The sequence below is a fragment of the Dipodomys merriami genome, unplaced genomic scaffold (assembly GCF_024711535.1).
Source record: "Dipodomys merriami isolate MVZ:Mamm:240054 unplaced genomic scaffold, mDipMer1.0.p SCAF_2, whole genome shotgun sequence".
In the NCBI taxonomy this organism is placed as follows: Eukaryota; Metazoa; Chordata; class Mammalia; order Rodentia; family Heteromyidae; genus Dipodomys; species Dipodomys merriami.
Window position 1 is genome coordinate 700,939 of NW_027203381.1, and position 21,660 is coordinate 722,598.

At 59.0% G+C, this 21,660-nt stretch overlaps 1 protein-coding gene across 3 annotated transcripts in view; it reads left to right on the top strand.

Annotated features, from left to right (window-relative positions):
* Positions 1–21,660, top strand: part of Znf516 (zinc finger protein 516) — a 99,806-nt gene that overhangs the window by 59,469 nt on the left and 18,677 nt on the right. For 2 of the 3 annotated variants that reach the window (XM_070028941.1, XM_070028939.1), the window contains exon 3: positions 12,456–13,883. In XM_070028941.1, coding sequence (XP_069885042.1) covers positions 12,456–13,883 — 1,428 coding nt within the window. Of the gene's footprint in view, positions 1–12,455; positions 13,884–14,027; positions 14,107–21,660 lie in introns of those variants that run through there. The other variant, XM_070028940.1, reaches the window with a different exon arrangement.

Below are 21,660 nucleotides of genomic sequence, written 5' to 3' on the forward strand. Positions count from 1 at the left end.
TTTATTGGAGATAAGAGTCTCATGGACTTTCCTGCCTGGGTTGGCTTTGAACTGGGATCCTCAGATCTCAGTCTCCTGAGTAGCTAGGATGACAGGCGTGAGCCACTGGCATCCGGCTTAAGCTTCAATTTTTAGTTTTATACAGTTGTGCTTAGCACAGGCCGGAGTGGGTTAGATTAGGAAACATTTTATATCTGAGCATAAAGTTAGTTTCTGTGGGGCAAAGTGATTGTGAGCCAGAGAGCTGTATGTGTTGCATGTGTGCTGCACTGCATGTGTGCTGTGTGCTGCACGTGTGCTGTGTGCTACTCCTGTGTTGTGACACACACGCGCTGTGTGCTGCATGTGTGCTGCACGTGTGCGGTGTGTTGTTCCTGTGCTGTGTGCTGCATGTGTGCTGTGCTGCACGTGTGCTGTTGTTCCTGTGCTGTGCGCTGCACGTGTGCTGTGTTGCTCCTGTGCTGTGTGCTGTATGTGTGCTGTATGTGTGCTGTGTGCTGCACGTGTGCTGTGTGCTGTACGTGGGCTGTGTGCTGTATGTGTGCTGTGTGTTGCTCCTGTGCTGTGTGCTGTATGTGTGCTGCATGTGTGCGGTGTGTTGTTCCTGTGCTGTGCGCTGCATGTGCTGCACATGTGCTGTGTGTTGTTCCTGTGCTGTGCTGCATGTGTGCTGTGTGCTGCACGTGTGCTGTGCGCTGCACGTGTGCTGTGTTGCTCCTGTGCTGTGTGCTGTATGTGTGCTGTATGTGTGCTGTGTGCTGCACGTGTGCTGTGTGCTGTATGTGCTGTGTGTTGCTCCTGTGCTGTGCTGCACGTATGCTGTGTTGCTCCTGTGCTGTGTGTTGCCTGTGTGCTGTTGCTTGTGCTATGTGTGCTGTTTCTTGTGTGCTATATGTGCTGTTACTTGTGTGCTAGTTCTAGTGTGTGTGTTCTAGTGTGCTAGTTCTATGTGTGTGTGTTGTGTTGCTGAATTATTTGAGAGGATATTGTGTGTGTGTGTTGTGTTGCTGGATTATTTGAGAGGATATTGGGTCTGTCTTTGAATAACTATGTGAGAAACAGGTGTCTTCTCAGTGATAACCTTTACTGGGTGCAGTGCTGGACTCTGCAGAGGATGGGCATTCAGTTCCTTGCGTTGCTGTAGTTCAGACGAGGACAGCAATTATGCCACTGTTTATCCAGAGAATCAATCAATTACATATATTTTTATAGTCACATATGCAGCATATGTGCGTTGGATATGCACATGTATACGTGTAATTTGGAAAGTCAAGTGGTACTGAGACTTGACTAAGTTCCACTGCAAGTACTTAAGAAACCTTTTTATTGTTTTGGCGGTACTGTGGATGGAACTCAGGACCTCCCGCTCGTTAGACAGCTAAGCCACGAGAAACTCCTTTTTCTTGTTTTGGCACTGTAGGCTGACTGGGCTAGGAGGGTGGTAGTCAGCTGACCTTCCCTCCCTTTTCTCTGCCTTCTCCCCCCAGCCAAGGCTGGTCACCTTTGGGGGCACACAGAGCGTCTCCACACTAGTGCTTGGCTCTGGTTCCCATGGAGTCGTCCTCCCAGATGTGCTGTGGGTACCAAAAAGCTCACCTCGTGGCACCATCCACGGTGCGCGTGCGCAGGCCACGGGGCGCCGGGGCGGGGCCCAGGGATGGGCTAAGAGGAGAGGGCAGCAGCGTCTTGGGCCTGCGAGGAGTTGGGCGATGCTGCGCTGCTTCTCCTTGGACCCCTGTGGGTTTTCTTTCTCCTTCTGCCCGGCTTGCTCTCACTGGTGTGCGGAGAGGGTCGTGTGCACACCGCGGGTTCCATTCTTCTCGGTGATCTCCGCTGGCCGATCGGCGTGTGCTGGGCGTGTGCTGGGCGTGTGCGGGGCGTGTGCCGGGCGTGGGTCGCTGGAGCCGCGTTTGTGACCAGGCCAACAGCGCACAGACCTGAGGCCGGGGCAGGGACCACCCGCCGGGCCGCCGCAGTGAAGTCTGGGCGCCGGGACCGGCTCCGGCCTGGCCCGCAGCCCCGGCCTGCTTCCCCGTCTCCGGGGCGGCACCAGCCAGCGCGGTGGGACAGTGTGCGGCCACACGCCCAGGGCCCCGCTGCAGCCAGGCCGAAAACCCAGCGAGGTGCCCATGCGCGCTGCCCGCCAGGGCCCGCACCACGTGGCACGCCTCCTTTGCCCGCTGTGTTCCCGCCAGGAAGACGGTGAGGCCCACGCACGCTGACGCCGTGCCCTTCCCACGCGCTGACGTCCTGCCCTTCCCACGCGCTGACGCCCTGCCCTTCCCACGCTGACGCCCTGCCCTTCCCACGCGCTGGTGCTCTGCCCTTCCCACGCGCTGACGTCATGCCCTTCCCACGCGCTGACGCCCTGCCCTTCCCACGCGCTGACATCGTTCCCACGCTGACGCCCTGCCCTTCCCATGCGCTGACGTCATGTCCTTCCCACGCGCTGGCGCCCTGCCCTTCCCACGCTGACGCCCTGCCCTTCCCACGCGCTGATGTCGTTCCCACGCTGACGTCCTGCCCTTCCCACGCGCTGACGTCGTTCCCACGCACTGACGTTCCCACGCTGACGCCCTGCCCTTCCCACACGCTGACGTCATTCCCACGCTGACGTCCTGCCCTCCCCACGTGCTGACGTCGTTCTCACGCACTGACGTTCCCACGCTGACGTCCTGCCCTCCCCACGCGCTGACGTCGTTCCCACGCACTGACGTTCCCACGCTGACGCCCTGCCCTTCCCACGCACTGACATTCCCACACTGACGCCCTGCCCTTCCCACGCGCTGACGTTCCCACGCGCTGACGTTCCCACGCGCTGACGTTCCCACGCTGATGCCCTGACCTTCCCATGCGCTGATGTCCTGCCTTTTCTACGTGCTGACGCTGTGCCCTTCCCACGCACTGACGTTCCCACGCTGACGTCCTGCCCTTCCCACGCGCTGATGCCCTGCCCTTCCCACGCGCTGACATCGTTCCCACGTGCCGACGTCGTTCCCACGCGCTGACGTCCTGCCCTTCCCACGCGCTGACGTCCTGCCCTTCCCACGCACTGACGTCGTTCCCACGCTGACGCCCTGCCTTTCCCACGCGCTGACGCCCTGCCCTTCCCACGTGCTGACGTCGTTCCCACGCGCTGGCGCCGTTCCCACGCGGTGACGTCATGCTCTTCCCACGCGCTGGGTCGGACCCCGTGGGTGAGGGCCGGGCGGCCGGGTGCCCGGGGCAGTGGGTGCCGCGCGTCCTCGGCCCCTGCCGGGCACCGTCCCCCGCCGCGGATGAGCAGGGCGTCCGTGCCCGGGCTGCAGGGTTTGGCCGGAGGACGCCTTTCAGAGCACCCTGCCCGGCGTCAGCTGTGCGCCCTCCGCTCCTGGCCCGGCCGGACGGCGGCTCGGTGTTCCCAGCAGAGAAGCCGGGACGGCCGGGCGCTGCGTCCTGAGCCAGCTGCGCGGCCCTGACCCACGCCACCCGGGCGCTGGGGCCACCAGGCCGCAGCTGGGGCCACCGCAGAACCCAGGCTGCTGTGGCCCACCGTGCGGGCGAGAAGCCGGCGCATCCCGGCTGGAAAGCAGCTTCACACCCTCTCAGTGACCTTTATCCAGAGACACGACCCGGGCCGGACCAGAGAGAAAAGACACAGGCAGGCCCGAAGAATGGAGCAAGTTCTGTTCCCACCCCTGCGCAGTGAACCTGTCCTCGCAAAACCCTTCTTCCCGCGTTCCGGGGGGCGGCGCCTCCACATTGGCCCTCCCTCCCCCTCCTTCCCTCCCTCCCTCCTTCCCCCTCCTTCCCTCCTTCCCTCCCTCTCCCCCCTCCCCTCCCTCCCTCTCTCCCGCCCTCCCTCCCAGCTTGTCCTGTTTTCGCTCCTTTGGCGTTAAGTCCTATCTTGCCCCAGCCATCAGCAGATTATCCAGCGTGTGTTGGCAGCGGCTGCCTCATTCCGTGGACGGATCTGACGGCTGGTGCTTCTCAGGGCGCGTGGCCGTCAGTGTCAGTGCGAGGACGCTCAGTTCACTTAATGTTGGTTTTCTTTGTTTTTGTCTTTGGCTGGATAATGCAAGTGTATTATTGAATTTCAAGTCCTGTCTCTGGAAGTGTAAGGTGCCCTAAGACCTCGCCATCCTGTACCGGAGGAGGACAGAGCTCCCCGAAGACCTTGGCACCCTCTGGTGATCTTCCCGGAGTCTGGAATAGCAGACCACACACCGCGCCCCAGGCCAGGAGCCGCGCATACGCTGGGCACAGGCGCCACCTGGTGGCCACACCCGCACACTGCGGTGGCTGCTGGGCGGGCAGCTGCTCTCAGTCGGGGCCTGTCCTCTTTCAGAACACTGAACACTTGTGTTATGAAATGGCCTTTGTTGGCCGGTCAAACACGTGCTGGACTTTAAATCTGAAGACTCTGCTGATGCAGAATCGTGATTTTTTTTAAAAGAGAAGGCTCATTATGGTTTCTGTAGAATATGTACAGAGTTTGGACTTTGTGTTTGGATAGTTATGCATTTTGAGCGCACACATGTGCGGGTTGCCTGTGTGGAGGAAGTACAGCGTCACTGCCCTTCTGAAGAACAAGGGACTCCCTCAGAGCACAGCCAGGGCCACGCAGCCCCACTCACTCAGCTTTGCTGCTGTGGGGTTGTTTTATTAGGTGCTGGTCCTGAAGCTCGAACTCAGGACCAGGCAGGGCTCTGTCTCTGAATTTTTTCTTTCAAGGCTGGTTCTCTACCATTTGAGCCATAGGGCCACTCCTGACATTTTTGTTGGTTAACTGGAGATAAAATGTCATAGATTGCCTGGGTGAGTTTTGAACCATGATCCTCAGATCTCAGCCTTTCTTAAGCAGTTAGTATTACAGGTGTGACCACTGGTGTCTGACTCTTGCTCTGCACTCCCTGTGAACATTGTGCCATCTAAACATGGCACAAATACCTTCTTTTCCAGTTACTGCTCTTCTAAGACTTCCATCTAGAAGATCTTCGTGGGCACTTTATAAACCTACTTAGTGTGGGTTTATAAATATTCACTGGTTTTTAAATGTACAATTTGTAACATTTCTTCTTCTTGGCTTCTGGTGTGTTTGAGTTTTCTCACATGGATGATGTAGCCTCGGCATTAGGAGAAGAGGGCAAGGTGTGCACCGTGATGAAGGCTGGGTCGTCAGGAAATACGTTCTGTTCACATTGGAATGGATTTGATTTGAAGCAAAACAAACCCAACTGCAGTGACTTTGTCACGTCAAGTCATGGAAGCCATCAGCTCATTGCGGGCTTCTGGGATGTGGTCATGTGTTTATGATACTCAGTGTCTTGGTGTGGACGCTCAGGGATTTGATAACCTTTATAGTGCTCATTTTGTACTGATGAACAAGAAAAGTTCCTGAGACTGTTTATTTTTTTCCTGGTACATTTTAAGTTAAATTCTCTTGTCAAATCTAGCCAGTCATGCTTCAACAACAATAATAATAATACAAAAATAGCGCTTTCCATATTTTTCTGTTGAGATGAGGATGCATAGTACTTTGGTGAGTTATTTATGCTTGGTATTTGTTCTGTAAATTATTGATGGTGGATTAACCTCTTAAGACAGCAAGAGTCAGCCAAGTAGCCGGGGGGTAAGATAGGGTTTCATGATTGTCCTGGGGGGCCGCTCCCCGGCGCCTGGCGCTGCTGCTGGGCACCAGGATGACTCCCAGTGCCGCAGGCTCTCCTTGGAAGGCTCTGGCTGCATTCTGGTCGCTGTTTTCATTCAGTGAGAAAAGTGGGGACAGCTCTCGTGAACCGTGGTGCCCCGTGGGCCCCTTCTCCCAACATCTGCTCTCCTGGCCCCTGGAACTGGAACTGCTTTTGGTGGTTTCCTTCTCCAGGATGGGGGGGGGGGAAAGGGACTGCTGGGTGGTGTGTGGACAGGGGCTTCACTGGTGGCGGGGGTGGGTGGGGCGGGACCGCTCTGCCCTTCCAGCCACCGGCCAGTGCCCTCTCGGCTCTGCACAGAGAACATTTCAGGGCTACCTTCCCTCCCCTTCTCTCCTTCCCTGTAGTTCCTTTTTCCCCCTCCTGATGTTTTGTGTGTGTTTATATGCATGTGTGTGTGTGTGTGTGTGTGTGTGTGTGTGTGTGTGTTTAACCATCAGGGTTAAAAGGTTCATCTGAGAAGCATCATTTAAAAATGGTGCTGTTCTTGCTCTCAAAACCACCTCTCTTGGTCCTTACTGCTGGGTAACCATGGCTGGAAGTTCTCCAGTGCCAGGTGCAGTGCAGGAGGGAGCCGGGAGGGCAGCGGCTGTGGGTGGTGGGGGCGGGGCTCCCCTGTGACCTGGGCGCAGGCCCTTTACACATCCATCCTGGCCCTGCCCGGTCCAGCCCTGGGCGGCGGGGCGGCGGTGGCTCGTTCTCTTTCAGCCAGGGGAGCACGCAGGAAGCGGAAGAGAAGGGAAGTGAGCCTGCCTGGTAATTGGAGCTGCCGGGGCAGGAGAAGCACTTGCCTGGATAGCCAGCTCGCCCGGGAGCCCCGAGCGCCGGCTGCCGTGGAAGCGTGGAAGGCTGGCCCTTAATCCACGGAGCGGGGGGCGGGGGGCTCACTGAGGGGCGGCTGGGTCAGGCTTGGCCCTGGAAGTGCCTGTGTCCTGGTCCGGAGGCTGCCGCCCTGGCTGACGGTCCCGCGTTCTAGAACCCAGGCTGCGGCACGCAGGCGGGCTGCGGCAGGTGCTGCCGGCTGGGTGGGGAACTGGGCCTCAGGAGGCTTTGCCCCAGTGACACACCCCGCTCCTCATCGGCTTTCTCCGGGCTTTGTCGCACGCGTGCATACCTGGGTTGAAAGCCACTCCATCCCCCTTCGCCTGCCCACGCGGCCGTCCCAGCTCTTCATTCCCTTCCCGGCACCTCGGCGGGGCTTCCAGAACACCTCGAACCTTGAACCCCACGGGCTTCTGTCGGGTTTGTCTCACTGGGCGGCTGCAGCCTGCCTTGTGCCTCCTGTGCTGCGGCAGCGAGCCTCTCTCTACACAGGGGTGAGGGGAGTGAGGAGGGGGGGTTGGAGGGCAGGGGCCCTCGAAGCCCAGATCAGCCCTCAGTGTCCACATTGGACGCTTTGCCTGGGACTCTAGGCCCCACCTAGGGACCCAGACTTTCCACCAAATGGGGCACCGGGCCCCCTGCCCCGAGGTTGGGCTGAGCGGTTGCTGTACAGCACCCCAGAGACCACATTGTAGTAGGAAGATCCCACTCAGGCGGGCAAGCCCACCCAGCCACCCCCAGTGGCAGAGCCCCCCGCAACAGAGTTATTAACAAAGAAGCAACTTTATTGAGAAGGTTCCTGCACTGACCAGCCAGGGCCACAGCACAGGCTCGGGAGCTGATACTGCGGCCCCAGCGGCCCTCGTGCTTTGGTTTTTATTTTATTTATTTTTTGTCAGTTGTGGGGCTTGAACTCTGGGCCTCGGTGCTGTCCCTGAGCTCTTTGGCTCAAGGCTAGTGTTCTACCCCTTGAGCCACAGCACACAAAGGATTGTACAGTCATACTGACCACACACAGGTGGCAATAGGCGGAGTTTACCGTAAGCTTGTGCAAAAGGCAGGGTTTACCATGGTGTGGTGTCGCCAGTTCAAGCCAGATTACAACCTATCTAATTTATGGGTCAGTCTTTAACTCTTTGACTCAAGGGTGGGTTAGGTTGTTAAGGGAGGGGGACCAGACGTGTTTTTTTTTCATTCTGGGTACTAGGCCCATCAAGTCTAAAGTCCCTAAAACAAAGGCAAAGCTCAAAATGGAATCCTACCAGCTGGGGCCCATCTCAGGGTCCACTTCAGACATCACCAGCGGCTATTGTTTAAAGGTAGGGACTAAGCTGTGTCAACAGCTCGGACTGTCACGGGAGACGTGTGGCTTCACCTTGTGTCGCTTAAAAATACCTGTGAAAACCCCTACATCACTGAGAAGAGAAGAGGAGATGCACGGGACGCGGACACAGACGACCCCGGCGGGTCGGCGGCCCCTGGACCTGCGGCCGGGGCCCGCCATGCCTCAGGGGGAATGGGAGGCCCACAGGCAGGCCCAGGAGCCGCTCCAGACCTTTGAGAAGGCAGTGGTCTTCCGCGCACAGGCTTCGAGAAGGCATTGGTCTTCCGCGCGCAGGCTTTGAGAGGACAGATCTGCTCTTGCCAGCCTTGGGTGCGGGGTGTGGAGTGAGCTGTGTGCGGGAAGCCAGAATCGCAGAGCGCTCAGATCGACCCCATCTGTGTCAGTGGAGGAGTGGATCTGGTCTGTGTGGGGCTGTGCTGAAGGCCTGTGTGGTCCGTGAGCTGGGCCAGCCATGGGGGGGGATGTTTGTGGAGCCCAGCACTCTGCGCCAGCCTCCGTGTGGTGTGGTCTGTCCACGGCCGTGAGCGTGGAGGCCCCATGCCCGCACCCCGTGTCCGCGTCAGGTCTGGCAGGCGCCCCGGGGAGACTTGGTCGCTGGCCTCCTGCCTTGAACCTCCCTTCCAGAGCCTTCCTGCCCGTCGCTCCTGAGTCCCAGAGCCGACGGTGTGGGCTCTGCTGGGCTGGGGCCCGCTCTTGGGCTGGTGGGCATGGCCCAGGGGGCTCTGGTTTCCACCTCTGTGCCGCCAGGGCTGGCGCGCCAATCGGGTCGAGAGGTGGGGCTGGCGCGAGCTCTGCCCTGGCATGGTGCCCTTCGTCCTTCCAGGGAGGGGACAGTGCACATAATGTCAGAGTGGCTTTGTGGCCGGGTCACAGCATGGAAATAGCATGATAAAATGACTGGTGTATTTGGCTGCCTGTGGGGTGAAGTCACTTGAAGTGACCTGCCATAGCAGGCTCTTCCTTCTTCATCCCCCTGTCCCCCCCTCCCGTCATGGGGCTTGAACCCAGGGCCTGGACGCTGTCTTTGAGCTCTTTTGCTCAAGGCTGGTGCTCTACCACTTTGAGCCACAGCTCCCCTTCCTGTTTTCTGGTGGTTTAAGAGTCTCTTGAACTTTGCTGCCCCGGTTGGCTTCCAACCACTATCCTCAGATTTCAGCCTTCTGAGCAGCTAGGATGACAGGCGTGAGCCGCCGGTGCCTGGCTTCCTTTCCTCTTAGAAGAGTGATAATTGTGGCTGCGTTGTGTGTGAGTCAGATGCACATCTGGCCCGTGTGCAGTCTCAGGCCACGGCGTCTGCGCGGCGGTTCTGATGGAGCTGTGTCCGGAGTCCCTGCTCAGGAGGCAGCTCTGGAATCCCAAGAAAAGCAAGGTCCCACTTCTCTTCATCAGAATGGGGTGAGGGGTGTGGGCCTCTGGCCTTAACCTCCGAGTGCCGTTTTCCCAGGGCGTTGCTGAGGCCTGCTAGTGCTTCTTGCTCGGTTCTCACTGCCGTCCACCTGGGGTCCTCGCTTTCGGGGCTCAGTGTGGCCTCAGAGGCCCAGGCCTCTGCAGAAGTGAGTGCACCCTAAGCCCTAGAGGGCAAGAGGCCGCCCGCGGCGGCTGGCAGGACCGGCCAGCACTTCCTTAGTGCCCCAAGGTCCCCTTTCTGTCCGTGGATCCACGCTTGTATCCTCTGCTCACGGACATGTGGGGACAGCCGCAGGGCAGCCTCGTTGGCCGCACCTTCCATGCGCGGATGAGAGGCAGCGGCTCAGTGGCTGCTGTGTAAAGCGGATGCTTGGGAAGCGCCGGGGCTGCGTGCAGGTCGGTCAGCATGCAGGCCGGGGGGGGGGGGGCGCGCTGGCACGTAGGTGGCCCCGGGCCTCTGTCTGGGAGAGACAGGGTGGCTGCAGCCTGGGCCCGCCGGGCTGGAGCAGACAGACCTCAGGGTCCCCCGGAAGGAACCGGCCTGGGCACCCTCCTGCATTATCTTCGGGGCCCAGGTGGCCTGGCCCTGCTGTCCAGCAGGAGCGCGTGGGCTGCAGGTGACCCCGGTCCTCTCCGGCTTGCTCTGCCAGCTGCTCCTGGCTAGGAGCCCCGTTGCTTGGAGCACGCTCGGCAGGGACACACTTCCTGTGTGCAGAGGGTCCCGGGCCTGTCCCGGCCGCCGCAGGGTGGATGGGACCGGCTCCGGGCTCTGAAGCCTGGAAAGCCTCACTCGGGTGCAGGTCCTGCACAGAGCCCCACCTGGGAGCGGGGATCCCTGGGGACGTGAGCCACGCCGTGCTGGCGGAGGCTCGGGGGCACGGGGGGACCTAGTGTTTTGGGAGGTCACCTGGCATGCCCAGTAGTGAGCGATGGCTGTTTTCCCCAGAACAAGGGTAGGTAAGGAATGGGACAACTTGGGAACGAGGCCCGGGTCTTGCGTTTGCTTTGACCTGGTTGGGATAAAAGGGATGTGACAGCTCTAGGCGTGGCCCGGTGGGCGCGGCGGTGTTGGCTTGGGCGATGGGAGGAGAGCCAGGAGGCGTGCTGTGTTCCCGGCGAGTGCTCCCGCAGGGTTTGCTCACCTGGGCTTCCTCAGGGGAAGCGTCTCCTCCCCGAGGCCCCACACCCTCCGCTCCTGGCCCTGTCCGGGATGGGAGGTACTGGAGAGGCTACCTCGGATGCCAGTGTCAAGGCCTGCCCGCCCTGCAGAGAGCTGGGTCTCACAGCCCTCTGCCCTTCCTGGGTCCGCGTGGGGCAGTGGTTGGCATGTGCCTACCTTGTGAGCTACTTTGGCAGCTCAGGGTTGTTTGCCTTGACTGTATCACTTAACATCTTGGCTTAAGATGTGGGAAGTCCTACAATTATGTTCTGTGGTAGAGGGTCCTAGGATGATGTTCTCTGGTTCTGGAGGTTCTGTGATGATGTTCTATGGTGCTAGAGGTCCTAAGATGATGTTACACAGTGCTGCAAGTTCTCAGGTGATGTTCTACAGTGCTGGAAGGTCTAGGGTGATGTTCTACAGTGCCAGAAGGTCTAGGGTGATGTTCTACAGTGCCGGAAGTTCTAGGGTGATGTTCTACAGTGCTGGAGGCCCTAGGAGATGATCTATGGTGCTGGAGGTTCTAGGACAATGTTCTACTCATGCTAGAAGTCCTAGCATGATGTTCTCTGGTACCAGAAGTCCTAGGACAGTGTTCTCTGGTGGTGAAGGTCCTGGGATGGTGTTGTACGGTGTTGGAGGTCCTAAGACGATGTTCTGTGGTGCTGGAGGTCCTAGTGTGGCTATCTATGCTGCTGATCTCTGGTGCCAGACGTTCTAGGACAGTGTTTCCCTGGAGCTGAAGGCCTAGACCACTGGGGTCAGAATGCACATAGTGAGGTTCTGGGCACACACCTCAGGTTCTCAATCAGGAGCTGGGCTGTTGGTCCTGCCTGCTATAAATGCACCTCCCTCCGCCTGCCATGAGGCTTGCTGTGACAGGGAGCTCCCTTTCTCCTAGTCATACACATCTGCGCCAGAGCCGCCTGGACCGTGCTCTGTCTCAGCAGTGCCAGTGACCCCTCCTCTCCCACCCTCGCCCAGCCCTCCAGCTCTGCTCTGGAGCATGTGGCTGAGGCCTCATTCCTCCCCAACCACCCCCTTCCAGCACTGCCACCAGCACCACCGTGCTCACCTGAGGGTGGCTTGTTACCTGTGGCTGCCCGTTGCAGCTTGCGTTTGCCAGCCTGCCCCATGCCTCCCCCCGCCCCCCGCCCTCCCACCGGCTCAGCACCTGAGAGTCTCTTACTATGGCCAAGACTTCGATTGGATTCCCAGGTCTTGTCTTGGGAAATATATTCTTAGATTGTAAAGAATGCTCCAGATAAGCAGATAACCTACTTGCATTGAACGTGAATATCTAAAAGCCTGTGGGAGGGAGGGCCTGGCGTTTTCGTGCCCTGAGTGGCACCTGGGACCCCAGGCTGCCGCAGCAGCTGGGCAGAGGAGAGGCCTGGCAGTCTCCGGTGTGGGTCCCGAGCTGGGGCTCGGTCCACGCAGACCTGGGCTTTCTGGGAGGCCGGGCCGCATCCACCGGCAGCGCTGCTGCCTGGGCTGTGGAGAAGCCCCTGCGGCCTGGAGACCCACCCGCACCGTGGTGGCCAGACCGCCACCAAGCGCTTCATGCACGGGCCTCTGGAGGGACTGGGGCCAAGGTTTTGGATTTAAAACATGGGTCTTGGTGATGAGGATTCTCATGATGACGTCACATGGTGGCTCAGTTTCTGAAGCAGCTGCTGGTCCCCCCCCCCCCCCCCGCCGTGTCTGTCCTGACCTGGGTGATCAGAGCCCCCGTAGCCTGGTCTCAGGTGCAGGGCGCGTGCGCAGCGTGCGTGGCTAGCCTGCTCTGCCACCTGTGCTCACCAGCAGCCAGCTGTGGTTTAGGGAACGGGACATGCCGCTGGTGTATGTATTTCTGCCCGTCCGTCTGCCCAGTGTAGCATGGCCTCCCTGCGGTGAGAAGGGAGAGGGCCCAGCCCCGAAGCAGCCCGTGCGGGCGGGCGCGTGTCTTGGGCATCTGGCCGCCACGGCCCCTGTCCCGCTGTGTTCTGATGAGCGATGGTAACCTCCCTTCTGCATTTGCATCCTCCAGGGGTACGGTCGCGGCGCTGCTGCTTCTCCACGGAGGTGGTGTCGGCTGCGCTCTCCGGCGGTGAGGAGAGCCACGGACTTGGCAGTCACACGCAGGACCGAGGCGGCCGGGAGTCCAGGCCCGTGACAGCGGCCTCGGTGGCATCCACATTTGAGAACGGCAGCCGAACCCCGTCCAAGCGTCTGGACCAACACAGGCTCGCTCTCGACCTCAAGATGCCGGCCTTCCACTCCCCACCGGGAACGCCGGGTGCGGGCCGCGGAGCCGACGTCCCTCCTGGTGCCCGGGGAACTGGCCCGCAGCCCAACGCGGCAAGCCCGAAGGAGAAGCTGCCTGACCCGTCCGGCAAGGAGCTGTCGGGGGGAGGAAGAAGGGCACCTGCCCCAGACGGGGCCCCCCTGGATTTAAGCACGAGGTCGGGCGGGGACGACCCCCGGGAGGCGGGGCCCTCCCCGCAGGCCGCGCTGGTGGTCCACCCGTGTCCTTACTGCGCCCACAAGACCTACTACCCCGAGGTGCTGTGGATGCACAAGCGCATCTGGCACCGCGTCGGCGGCGGCGCCGTGCCGCCCTGGGCGCAGCCCAACGGCTACCGGAGCATCCGCAGCGGCCTGGCGTTCCTAACACGCAGCGGGCGCACGGGCCCCCCGCCCGCCCTCGGCGGCAAGGAGTGCCAGCCCCTGCTGCTCGCCCGCTTCACCCGCACGCAGGCGCCCGGCGGGGCCCCGGGACCCAAGGGTGGCTCCCCGCCTCTCGGGGGGGCCACGAAAGCCACGAGCCTGCCTGAGAGCCGGGAGGGCCGTCCCGGGGGCCCGTCTGGGCCCGACGGGTATCGACAGACCAGACCTGGCCACGGCCAGGAGACACCCAGCACCGCCACCGCCGGTGGGCAGGGACCTCTGGGGAAGGCCAAACTGGAGGCTGGCGCCAAGCCCGGCCCGCCCGCCGGCTCCGGGGGCCTCGGCAGGAGCGCCACCCCCACGCCCTCCGTCATCACCCGGGTGGCAGCCCAGCCCGCGGCCAACAGCAAGCCCACAGAGAAGTTCGGGGTGTCTCCAGCAGCGGCCAGCTCCGGTCCCCCACATAAGCACAGCGGCCCGGACTCTCTGAAAGCCAGATTCAGCCCGCAGCCTCAGGGTGCGCCTCCTGTGAAGAGCGAAGGGGGGCCGTCCCCGCTTCCCCGTGAGCCCCCGTCCCCGGAGCTGAGGACGCCGGCCACCTGCGCCACAGCCACCAGAGGGGACCCCGCGGCGCAGGCCCAGCCCGGGACGACGCCCTCCGTCATACACTCCGCCAAGCAGGAGCCCGCGGCCGAGGGCCAGGAGAAACGCCTGGACATCCTCAGCATCTTTAAGACGTACATTCCAAAGGACTTCACCACACTCTACCAGGGCTGGGGGGTCAGCAGCCCCGGGCCGGAGCACAGAGGTAAGACGGGTGGGGGGTGGGTCCTGCGCGCCGGGGAGCTCGCGGGCGCCCTCCTGCCGGCTGGCGGCCCCAGGGCTGTCCTGGCCGGTCCTTTGTTCTGATAGAACTGTCACCTCTTGTCCTGCTGTGCCATGGACGGAACAGCTCTTCCCAGTCCCGGAGCTGGGCTCTTGTGCTTCCTGGACAGCGACTTCTGACTGTCCTTTCTGCTCCCTTCTTGTGGAAAACATTTTAACAAAGCCTTGGTAGATGCTCATTGTACTTGTCTTTTAAGAGTGTGTGTTTGAACTGAGTATTCAGTTTTATATGTAAGCAATGGAGAACTTACTACACAGTACACAGGATTGGTAAGCAGAGACTTGCCCAAGTCCTACGTTGCAGAAGCTGGGGGTTTGAGCTATGCCAGAGTTCTCAACCAAGTAACCCTTGCAGTGGCTTTGCTCTTGTCCCACGGGCATCGCTAGTGGCTAGCCATGCTGCTGAGCTCGGAGAAGGAGCGCTTTGGGTCCTTGAAGGTTTTCACAGTACAGTGGGGACGGGACCTAAGTCTAAAGACAGAATTTGCTTAGAATTCACATATACCTTAGATCCGAAGCTTGGCTGTAGTTCCATGCAGCCGTTTGAAGTAATGTGTGAACTCAAGTGTGCAGCCACACCAGCGTCAGGTGTGGGTTTGTCACCAGGTGTCGTATGAGTGCCCAGAGCTTTTTCTAAGTTTTGGAGCATCTGGGATCCTGGTCGGACACTAATGAGGGCTTTCTGGTTTTGCTCCTGCCCATGATTTACATGTCTTGGATGCAACACTGGTTCTCAGACAGAACTCACAGGCCATTCTCATTTAACATGCAGAATGCTAGGAAGTTAAGGTCCTGTCAAAAACCCAAACAGCACTCAGGAGGCTGAGGCAGGAGGATCGCCAGTTGGAGGCCAAGCCTGGACTATATAATGAAACCGTGCCTCACAAAACCAAAAACCAAATGAAATCAATAGGTTTCCCCCTCCCCACCTTGGGAGGGGTTTTCCCTGTTCCTGACCCTCACCCTTAAAACAAATCCACAGGTTCTTGAAATAGGGGACCTCTCAAAATGGCCTCTGAGTCCGGAGATTGTGGGAAGATGGCAGTACTGTTAGGGAACATGGTGCAGGGCTGGGGAACTGGTGAGCAGAGGGGCCCCGTCAAGGGGGGGCCATGCCAAGGGGTGGGGTGCCGGGCCTGGCGGGTGTGTGGACTCAGCCATGGAGTCCCTCCTGTGTGGGGGTCGTGGTGCCTGCTGGGTGACAGGTGCGTTGCATGATGGCGATGTGGGTGGACGGGGGAGCTGACCTGCAGCGGGAGAGCCCTGTGTGCTCTGTCCCGGGGCCTGCTGCTCTCGGCCCCTGTGGCCTCTGTGGGCCCAGAGGCTCTGCAGGAGGCGCTGTGTCCTGGCTGCTAGGGCCGGCTGGTGATGGTACAGGCTGTGCTCTGTGCGCTAGGAGCAGGTGGAAGGTGAGCATGCCCCCACGCAGCTCCACCCCAACCGGCATCCTTGGGTTGTGAGCTATCCTGCTTGCCTGGGTCCAGTAATCTGTGGGTTGAGCCATCTGTGGGCCTCGGTGGGTGGGGTAATCTGCAGGTTGAGCCATCGGGGCACATTTTAATGTCTGGGTGATGGGCAGACTGTTACCTTGCTTCTCAGATTCCCTGGGCTGTGCACTTCAGCTCCTGGTCATGGCGAGCACTTGGTGAGCCCAAGAGACCCGGTGGAGAGGCTGCTCACCACCCTGTGGGTCCAGGCAGTGGCTCTTGAATTGATTCCTTTTTCCTAAGAATGTAGATGTGAGCTGTGGGGTTTGAGAATTCTAGTGACAGATTTGGAAGATCAAGTAGCCTGAGATGTTTCCCTTTTCCTTACAAAGATTTTTAAAAAATAAATGGTGTTAAGGGCTTTTAAATGATGTTCTTCCCAGGCAGGGAGTGGGTGGTCTCCCAGGGACTGCGCTCCTCCTGGATTGTTGTTTCTTCTTCTAAGGTACCTGTCGGCACGCGGTCAGGCACGAGTCAGCAAACCCGGGCGTTTTAGGCTCACTTTGAAAAGAGTTTCTTGGGGGAAGTGTGCTTCACTTCTCAGTATTAGAACATACTTGCCTACGGGGGTCACTTTTAACATCCTAGAGAAATCAGTTGCAGACCCAATGCCCCAATGGGTCTGAACGTCGCCCAGCCCGGTGACGTTAGCTTTGGGGGCCTCTCGCTTGGTCTACGCACAGCAAGCTAAAAGGCCGTGTGCGGCAGCCCCTGGCCTGCTCTCCTCCCTCCCTGCCCTCCTCTGCCTGGCCCGGCACCCTGCTCCTGGCAGAGCCATACCCTCTCCCTGGGACGGGTCTGTCCTCGCTCCTTGCATGACAGTCTGAGAAGCCTGTGATTGCTTCAGCCAGAGCAGGCTCAGCTCCCTGGTGAACATTCTGGAGGTGAAGAGAATGTTGGGGCTTTTGCGTGGGGGGCTCGGTGCCAGGGACTGCAGGCGTTGCATTATGTGCATGTCATCCACCGGAAGCTAAACCCGGAGGCCTTGCTTCTCGACTGCCTCCTGCTCAGCACTGCCCTGTGGATGTAGCTGACTTGTGAGTCGTGTGTCTGCATGCTTATGTGCTCAGCCCTGGCAGAATGAATGTTTTTGTACTATCATATGGGTATGCCAGTACTTTGTGCATCTTCCTCCGGTCACCTGGTGTGTTTGCTGTGTGTCTTCTAGTTGGTGTCCTCTGCTGATCTGAAGGTCTTAACTTCCGATGGAGGCTGACTGAATGTGCAGCTACTGCATTGTCATGTTGTCAGGGGTGGCCAGAGTGTGCAAAGAGACATCTGAAAGGCTGTCAGCAGATGAGCCCATGATGGTGGGTGCTACACATGTGACTGTCAGGATGTGTGTCATGCACCATACATGTGCTGCCCACCACGTGTGATTCTGTCATGGACAGGGGTAAATCACTGTACCTGATGCCCAGCACGTGTGATTCTGTGGTATGTTCCATGTACTGTACATGATGCCCACCACGTGTGATTCTGTCATGGATGGGGGTAATACACTGTACCTGATGCCCAGCACGTGTGATTCTGTGGTATGTTCCATATACCGTACATGATGCCCAACATGTGTGATTCTGTCATGGCGTGTGTCATGTACCATACACGAGCCTAGCAACGCATCATGTGCTGAGGAGTTTACTTCTTGGATAATTTTCCTCTCTGGCTTAGGTGGCATTCTTTTGAGCAAGAAAGCCAGCTAGAAACTACTCAGAAGAGGTGGGACGTGTAGGGCTCAGAGCTTCACCCTCAGGATGGAAGCCTGCCCATTTTGTGATCATTCTCGGGCATGACCGCGCAGGAATAAAGCTGGGTCCTCTGTGCCTCCGGACTGTGGCGTGCCTGTGTTATGGAACGGGGCGATTCTGCAGAGCAGTACCTAAGGTCTTTCTTGCTGGAACTTGTCGGTGGGGTGTCAGGGAAGGACATTCTGGTCTCTTTGTTGGGATAATTGTTCAGCTTTCTTTCTCTTCTTAGATGGTGGCTTACGGGGTCATCAGTGAAATGCCGCAAGGCTCTGTGTGCCACTGTGAGGTTGGGCCTTTTCCCTTCACTTCTAAAACCAGTTTTCCATCCACCCCTGAGTTTGTTCGTCAGTGTGTTAGTCATTTTCTCACTAGGTTTTCAAGTGACGTTTTCAACCATCGTGGTCAACTCAGAAGTTTGTAGTGGCTTGCGTGTGATTGTATTCACCCTAAAGGACATGTGTCAAGGTGTCTGCTCATGCTTGCAATCTTAGTTACTTAGGAGACTGAGATCTGAGGAGCATGGTTCAAAGCCAAGCCAGTTAAACAACAAAAAAGTTGGAAGTGAATCTGTGGCTCAAGAAGTGGGACATCAGCCCTCAGTGAAAAACCTGCGTTAGCACCCAGGTCCTGAGTTCAAGCCCCAGTACCAACACCAAAATCAGCAAGGAAGCAATGGTATGCTAAGATGCACGGGAAGGCAGTGCACCAGTGTAGGGAGGATTGAGTTGTGCTGCGATTTCCCCATCGTTGTCCTTCGGGCGGCTGCTAAAATCCATCACTTAGAAAAGGATTGGTCCTGGCATAGCATGTTGTAAACATGAGACACACTCACACACCTTGTAGCTTTTCTGTGGTGCAGTTGGGCTGTGCATTGAGATTCTGTGTGGGACACACAGGAAAACGGAAGAGAAATAGAGTTGTCAGAGGTGGTTTTCCTAGCAACTCAACGGCACAGTGGGACTGAACTCCCAAGACTCCACTAGACCAGAGTGAGAGGAGAGAACGCTGCTGCCCAGAGCGGTCAGCGACTGGACAGGCCGCAGTGGGCTCTGAGCGGTGCTGACCCCACGCAGGCCCCAGCACCCCTCACCGCGAGGCCCGCAGCTTCCTCAGGGCGGGTCCCCGTGCCGCTCCTTCTCCTCGGATCTGCTCCTCCTGGGAGCTCCTTCCTGCTCTGTGGGGGGAAGCCACTGCAGCGCACAGGTGCGCTCTGTAAGGTGAAGCGATCATGTGGTCTGTGGATCCGTTGTAAGTGAGAGCAAGAGAAACAGCTGGAGATGTGCTTTCCATCCCGATGGATAAGGTGCCCTCCTTGTCCTTTTCTTTTTCCGTTTGAATGTCCAGTGCTAGGTAAGTAGAGCTCAGCTCAACGATACATTGGTTAAGAATGGCAGAGCTCTTCTGGGTGAAGGCTGCTTGTCTTTTTTTCTTGTGGGGTGGGGTTATGTGAACCCTGTGCTGGCACTCAGACCCCTGGGGATCCTCTGGAGCTACCCAGTGGGAGCAGTGAGCCATGGTGGGGGAGGGGAGGGGTGCATACACCCCATTCCTCCTCCTTGTCTGGACTGAGAAGAAAGCCCAGGGCCCACGGCTAGGTGTAGAAGTGCCGGCCCTCCGTCCCTGTGTGTGTGCCTGGGCTGCTGCCAGTCCTGGCAGGGGTCCTGATGTCCTCCCAGAGGGAAGCAGGCCGGCGGGAAGGCCTGTGTGTCTGACTCCTGGGGTCAGAGTGGTTCTTGTCACTGTCTGCTGTCCTCTCGCCTTGTCTCTGTGCATTGGTGTCCCTGATTTGCTCAGTGTGCCTCCTGACAGAGACAGGTGTCCAGCTGCCCAGAGCCGCGTGCCCACCACACAGCCCGGGTGCCACCCTGTCCCCACCTTGTCCTGGAGCCTGGCCTGCGCTTGATCCGAGACGAAGGCTGACACTTGTCAGCCTGGAGGTGGCTTCACAGCCTGCCTGTCAGGCAGAGGAATGACGTTCTCCTCGGCGCTGCTCTCCTCTCCCCTGCCTCCCACCTCCTCACCTCCACGCCAACACGGCCACACGGTGCCGTGCTGCTCACGCTCCAGCGGCAGGCTGCCTGAAGGACTCGGCCTTCGCGGAGCGCAGCAAGACTTCCCACCAGGGAAGTGGGCACACCCAGGTGCCATAGCCCTACGCCACACGGCCAGGCCCCTGTGCAACGTGGGAGGGCGGTCACCCACCCGTCCTTCAGTTGTCCTTACTCTCTTGCTAGCACCTAACGTGTATGTGTGCCACGGGGCTTAACGGGAGTCAAGCCTGGGAGCAAATGTTCCATTTTAGTTAGACTCTTCATACACGATTATGATAATAAAGTATATGGCCACCACACAGATAGAACTCAGAGCCCTCCCCCCCTGCCCCCCCCCCCGCCAAGATGGTCAGGGTGTCCCACGGACCCCAGTTCTCTGTAAAGAGCCAACTGGAGACCTGACTGGGCAGCTAACAGTGAGTCATGGCAGTCCAGAGCTTTAGACAGTACCACCTGAGCAGAGTGCACACACCCCCAGAAGCCAGCCTGATACAAAATGACACGGCCAAATGGCAAGTCCCACAGGAGGAGGGCCCCTGTGCACACACACCAGTGATTAACGCTGTCCATGACTGCCTTCTGCAGCGTGGAGTCGGAAGTGAAAGGGGCAGGGCCCCAGGCCACCATTATCGCGGTCTCTCGCTGTAAGTGTTACGGGAAATTGTGTTTTCCAGCCACGGGCTAGGCTGGTGTCTGCTCCACCAGAGTGCGTCTGTAATGGACTTGGCGGCTTGTGTGTGCACTCAGCAGGCATGCCTGTCCTCTGCTAACGGACTGCTTGCTCCCACAGTGGTGTTGGGTTGTGATACTGCCCGAGGTCCCACAGCTCCCCGGCCGCTGCGCGTCGGTGCGCTCACTGTTTTGCTGTGACTACGACCCCCCCGCCCCCCATACAAGTCAGGGCCTGCGGAGATGCTGGGTGATGGGTGATGACTGGTGGAGACTTGACGGTGGATGGAAACACGGGGTGTTCAGACTTTCTCCCCCAGGATGTTTTGGATCTGAGTCTGCTTGGGAATATATTACGTTCTACCTCCTTTAAAAGCCTTATGCCTGCGTCCTCCATGGGAATGCGTGTTTTGTAGTCTATGCTTGTGGCCCTGCTGTTGCACGCCCCGTGTATCTGTTGCACGCCCCCGTGTGTCTGTTGCACGCTCCCATGTATGCTGCTGCACGCTCCTGTGTGTGTTGCATGCCCCGTGTGCTGTTGCACGCCCCCGTGTGTGCTGTTGCATGCCCCATGTGTCTGTTGCACGCTCCCGTGTGCTGTTGCATGCCCCCGTGTGTCTGTTGCACGCCCCCGTGTGTGCTTTTGCATGCCCCGTGTGCTGTTGCACACCCCGTCGTCTGTTGCACACTCCCATGTGTCTGTTGCACGCTCCCATGTGTGCTGTTGCATGCCCCCGTGTGTTGCACGCCCCCGTGTGTGCTTTTGCATGCCCCCGTGTGCTGTTGCACACCCCGTCGTCTGTTGCATGCTCCCATGTGTCTGTTGCACGCCCCGTGTGTGCTGTTGCATACCTCGTGTGCTGTTGTACACCCTTGTGTCTGTTGCACGCTCCTGTGTGTGCTGTTGCACGCCCTGTGTGCTGCTGCACGCACCCGTGTGTGCTGTTGCATGCCCCCATGTGCTGTTGCACGCTCCCGTGTATCTGTTGCACGCTCCCGTGTATCTGTTGCACGCCCCGTGTATGCTGTTGCACGCTCCCGTGTGCTGTTGCATGCTTCCATGTGCTGTTGCACGCCCCCGTGTGCTGTTGCATGCCCCATGTGCTATTGGCACGCTCCGTCGTCTGTTGCACGCCCCCGTGTGTGCTGTTGCACACCCCCGTGTGTCTGTTGCACGCCCCCATGTGTGCTGTTGCATGCCCCCATGTGCTGTTGCACGCCCCCATGTGTGCTGTTGCATGCTTCCATGTGCTGTTGCACGCCCTGTCGTCTGTTGCACGCCCCCGTGTGTGCTGTTGCACGCCCCCGTGTGTGCTGTTGCATGCTTCCATGTGCTGTTGCACGCCCTGTCTTGCACGCCCCCATGTGTGCTGTTGCACGCCCCCGTGTCTTGCACGCTCCCGTGTGTGCTGTTGCACGCCCCGTCGTCTGTTGCACGCCCCCGTGTGTGCTGTTGCACACCCCCGTGTGTCTGTTGCACGCTCCCGTGTGTGCTGTTGCACGCCCCTGTGTGTGCTCTTGCATGCTTCCATGTGCTGTTGCACGCCCTGTCATCTGTTGCACGCCCCCATGTGTGCTGTTGTATGCCCCGTCTTCTGTTGCACGCCCCTATGTGTGCTGTTGTATGCCCCGTCGTCCGTTGCATGCTCCCATGTGTGCTGTTGCACGCCCCCGTGTGTGCTGTTGCACGCTCCCGTGTGTGCTGTTGCACGCTCCCATGTGTGCTGTGCCTCCCCGCATGTGTG